Source organism: Gekko japonicus, unplaced genomic scaffold, assembly GCF_001447785.1.
Source record: "Gekko japonicus isolate JY-2015 unplaced genomic scaffold, Gekko_japonicus_V1.1 scaffold3488, whole genome shotgun sequence".
Classification (NCBI taxonomy): domain Eukaryota; kingdom Metazoa; phylum Chordata; class Lepidosauria; order Squamata; family Gekkonidae; genus Gekko; species Gekko japonicus.
In genome coordinates this window covers 5,993-11,097 of record NW_015166533.1, presented here as the reverse complement: position 1 = coordinate 11,097, position 5,105 = coordinate 5,993, and the positions used below count along the sequence as shown (strand labels likewise).

The window sequence follows — 5,105 nt, the reverse complement described above, 5'->3', positions numbered from 1 at the left end:
TAAAACCTGGTCTTAAAGGTGCCACTGGACTGTTTTGGACCAGGGGGGCCGGGGGGGGCTCTGCAGCTTACCTGGCTGCTTCTTGCTCTGACTGAGGGCTGCTGGGAGCAGGGGGTGGGGCTTGTTGCATGTGCCCGCCCCCTGGGCTCTTTACTGCCGGAGCTCTGCTCCTCTGTGCTCCTGCAGGAAATGACCCCGAGACTTGGGAATGTTTAGTCTGGAGAAGAGGAGGTTGAGGGGGGGCGTGATTGCTCTCTTGAAGTATCTAAAGGGCTGTCACTTGGAGGAGGGCAGGGAGCTGTTCCTGTGGGCAGCAGAGGAGAGGACTCACAGTCATGGGCTTAAATTAAGGCCGGGAAGGTACCGGCTGGATATTTAATTTTTTAATTTTCATTGTAAGAGTAGTTGAGCTGAGGAATCAGCTTCCCAGGAAGATGGTGAGCTCCCCGTCACTGGCAGTCTTCAAGCAACAGCTGGACAAACACTGGTCAGGGATGCTCTAGGCTGATCCTGCATTGAGCAGGGGGTTGGACTAGATGCCCTGGATGGCCCCTCCCAACTCTATGGTTCTGTTATTCCATGATTCTGTTTTTCCCCTCTCTCTCAACAACACTGTGATGAAAATGACCAGGCCAAAATCACACTGCAATTTATGGCCCAGGTAGCAAGATGAACGTGAGTCTTCCCTTGACAGTCAATATTCTAGCCTTTAAACCGTACGCTCTGTCCTATTATTAGCAAAGTTGTTGCTCCCAGAGTGTCCTGCAGAGACAAAACTGACCATGCTGTGTAGGGTTGTCAGATTATTTCTGGCAACTAGCAGGGAATTGGGACTAGCAGGGAATTGGGGACTAGCAGGGACTTAACAGGAGCGGGAGGGAGGCCCAAGCTATGTCACTGGTGTACCGGAAGTGATTTCATCATGTTGTGACATCATGGCGATGCTCTGGTACTTGGGCCAAAACTCCTTGGTAAAAATGGCTTCTACCATAGAGTTTTTGCCCAGATGCCAGAGTGTCGCCATGATGTCACAAATGTGATGACGTCACTTCCGGAATAAGCCAGAAGTGATGTCACCACATCATGGGCAATGTAGTCTGGACCCCCCTCCTGCTCCCGGTAAGTCCCCCCCCACCAACCAACTGATTGGTGTTGGGGGGAAGGACTGCTAATGTGGGATTCCCCACGTCCACAAGGGTGTACCAGAATTCTAAAGGTGCCCGCAGGGTCAAAAATGGTTGGGGACCCCCGTAAAAGGGGCCACAGGGTGCGTCCAATCCATCAATGAGCTACAGGGGGAGAGCGATGGGAACCACGAGCGCCGGATGGGGGCGCCACATGAACTTGCTTGCCACATCTGGCAAGGCTCTCAATGCAAGGTATTAGCCACAAGGTATAGATAGGGGCTCTGGGGCAAGTGATGCTCTGTCTTCTTGGTGCTTGGGGGGGTTAACAGTGGGAGGGCCCGGCTTCTAATGTCCTGGCCCCACCGATGGACCTCCTGATGGCACCTGGTATTTCTGGCCACTGTGTGACACAGAGTGTTGGACTGGATGGGCCTTTGGCGTGATCCAACATTGGCTTCTCTTATGTTCTTATGTTCTTATGCTGTGTATTCTTGGTGCTTGGGGGGGGGTCAAAAGTTGGAGGGCTTCTAGTGTCCTGGCCCCACTGGTGGACCTCCTGATGGCACTTGGTATTTCTGGCCACTGTGTGACACAGAGTGTTGGACTGGATGGGCCATTGGCCTGATCCAACATTGGCGTCTCTTATGTTCTTATGCTGTGTATTCTTGGTGCTTGGGGTTTTTTTTTCAAAAATGGGAGGGCTTCTAGTGTCCTGGCCCCACTGGTGGACCTCCTGATGGCACCTGGTATTTCTGGCCACTGTGTGACACAGAGTGTTGGACTGGATGGGCCATTGGCCTGATCCAACATTGGCGTCTCTTATGTTCTTATGTTAGGAGGAGGAGAATCGCTGCAAAGAGTGGTTCCAGTTTTCACTCAGTCAAGTGGGAGCCTGCATTGTGCCCAGACCACAGGTGTGCGAAGGGGATGTGGCAACCTCCCAATGTGAAGGCGATCCACCTCTTAGGAAAATAGGCCCAAGCATGATTTTCATGCACCCTGTCAACTCAATTCCATCAGTACTCTAATCCAGTTTCTTTCTCATGATAACAGCCTAGCTCAATGACAGCATTCATCAATTGCCCCCTTGGGGTGAAACGATGCAGACACTTGCTCTGAATCAGATCCAATCTTTTCCCCAGATATCTAGCATAGCGTTGTGTGCAGAAATCCTACCCTACACTCCCATTGCTTCTCTTCCCTTTTTTCTGATGGAACATTTCATCCAGTAACACAAATGCACATGGCCAGAAGGGGTATTTACTGAAGGAGCCGGGTTTCTTGCTCTCCTTACAAGCCTGCCTCGGTGGCCAATATATAGAAACACCTAATCAATCAACGTGATTCTGTTTGTAGGGTCTGAGATTATCGCATTGTTGTGGATGAGAGGCAGATGGCAGGGATGCTGTGGCAGTTATAGCAAAGACTAGCAGAGTATGGGAAAGATGCACTTCACCGGTTGGTCAACCCAAAGGGAAAACATGCCATATCATAAAGTCATAGAATGTTAGAGTTGGAAGGGACCTTGCAGGTCATCTAGTCCAACCCCCTGCACTCTGCAGGAGCATAGCCGAAAGATAGCCCTACAGCATACCTGAAAGATGGTCGTCCAGCCTCCGCTTGGAAATGTCCAGCGAAGGAGCATCCACCACCTCCCGAGGCAGTCTGTTCCACTGCTCAACCACTCTTACAGTTAGGAAGTTTCTCCTGATATTTAGCCGGTAACGACTCCCTTGTCATTTCCACCCAATAGATCTAGTCTTGCAATCCGGAGCAAGAGAGAATAGATCCGCTCCATCTTCTACATGACAGCCCTTCAAATACTTGAAGACCTGCTGAGCACTAGTATTGTGCTATTTGCCTTTAGATCACTCTCTGCTGCTTTGCCATTTAATTCTGGCTCTGTAATCAGCACATCTGGAGTTTCCTTAACTGCCAGCTGCCAGTGACACAGCCTAGCAGAGATGGGAATAAGGAATCCAGTGCAGGCGGATGTCGGAATTGCAGAAGTTGTACATTTCCAGGACATAAGAACAGAAGAGACGCCATGTTGGATCAGGCTAATGGCCCATCCAGTCCAACACTCTGTGTCACACAGTGGCCAAAAACCAGGTGCCATCAGAAGGTCCACCAGCGGGGCCATCTAAACATTTCCCTTGTGGAACCAACTGTGTTGACGTAAGCTTCGAAATGAACCTCACCTCTCCTTAAGCTTTCCCTGGTGGTTTTCTCGGGGGCCAAATAGTCCATTTCAAAATCCATTTGACTTGGCAGAGGCGTTATCCTCATGGTTGTTGGGGATGCCAGCTTCACGGACGGCTCTGCAGTGGGTTCGTTTTCAACCCCACCTTTGGGTATGGCTGCCTTGGGTCTTTTCTTATCTAGCTCATCCTTTCCTACGTTCCAAAGCAAAGAGTACAGAAGAAACAAGATGACTAAACCACATGATCAGTGTGATTGGACTCTCAAGCCTTAACTTCCGTCCCAACAAGTAAACTATGATGTGTTCGAATCCACAGTGCCTGTTCAACAGGACTCTTGCACGTACTTATCAGAGTTTCACTGGTAGGAGGGAAATTCGGTCTCCAGGATGTACTCAGCAGCTGTGGTCCCCAGGAACGTCTCTGCCTTCTCAGGGGCACTCGTCGGGTTCTTTCTGTTACTTCTAACTTGGGAGAAGTTTTTTAGCTCTTCAACTGCAATGGCCAAAAGATTGTGGATTTCAGTCAGAAATATCAGCTGTTCAACTGTCTGAGTAAATATCTGCATATCTCACCAAACAACCCATGCATTATTTTAAATCCCACTCTTCCTCCAAGACGATCAGGGCAACACATGTCCCCTTAAATCCTCGTTACTGCTCGGAGTCCCATTCCTGCAAGTGGAAGATCCCCTACCCCTTGTTCTGGTTGCTTCCATTGAGAAAAAAAGAAATCCACAGTGTCGTGTGCGGCACCAATGTCATTTCCAGTTAAAAAAAGAGAAGTGGCATAGGGTACCTCTAGGAATTGCTAGAAATCCTATGGTTTTACCATAGAGTTTCCAGCGATTCCTAGAGCTACCTATGTGACTTCCATTTTTTTTTTAACCAGGATTGGCAGTGTTTCAAGGATTGTCCTTTATATTTGCAAAAAAATGCCTTTTATACTATGTTTTGGCAATTTTACCTTTGATTCTTTCCCCCTTACCCCTTTTCTTTATTCTGGCATTCCATCAAAAACTTCAAAATAAAAAATTATATAAAAAAATAGAGGCGTAATGGGATGTTATCAACCAGGTGATTTTATTTATTTCTGTGCCACAAAAAGCTTCAGCAGACAATTTCCACACATTCAGCCTCTGTTAGCAGTCGCTCTTTTAAACTGCATGATAGTTATGAATTTATGGGACTGCGACATAAAGGACTAGATTCTCAAGACTTACCTTAAATACTACATGAACATGATCTGTTGTACTGCCTGAGAAACTTGGAACTGTTGTTATTGTTATGATTACTGCTTTGTTATTTTATACCCTTCTCTTTACTGTTCATACATGTCATTACTGTTAATGAAAATACTAAAAAATGTTTATTAAAAAAAAGGAGAGAGAGAGAGACAGAGAGAGAGACAGGGACATTTGTCTCCAGGCCTCTTGGCAACCCTGCCACCAACACACACATCAATTCCTTGGCACCAATCCCATAACTGAGCCTCAGGCATGATCTAACTCTCAGCTTTGGCAGTGTCACTGATAGCTGCGGCACCAGAAGCGAAAAAAGGCCACTTACTCACAAATCGCCTCTTGACAAAGAGGGCCTCTTGAGAGCCATTCAGGATGTAGATCTGCAGAGTGTACTCTTTGGTGGGGCTCAACCCTCCCACCGTCGCTTTCGCACTCTTGGTTTTGAGCATGACCTCCTGTTCGGAATCGCCTGGCCGTAGAAGCAGAAAAGGGGAAACAATGAAGAGAACGGCCAAACCCGGGACATTTCCTGCT

General features: G+C 48.1%; 1 protein-coding gene across 1 annotated transcript in view; it reads right to left on the bottom strand.

The window, feature by feature from the left end:
- COL20A1 (collagen, type XX, alpha 1) overlaps positions 1-5,105 on the bottom strand; it is a gene marked incomplete at its 3' end in the record, with an annotated part of 132,884 nt that overhangs the window by 125,043 nt on the left and 2,736 nt on the right. Inside the window, exons 2-4 of the mRNA XM_015412296.1 lie at positions 4,897-5,040; positions 3,724-3,823; positions 3,676-3,689 (exon numbers count right to left, since the gene is read on the bottom strand). Of these exons, the coding sequence (XP_015267782.1) occupies positions 3,676-3,689; positions 3,724-3,823; positions 4,897-5,040 (258 nt within the window). The remainder of the gene's footprint in view (positions 1-3,675; positions 3,690-3,723; positions 3,824-4,896; positions 5,041-5,105) is intronic.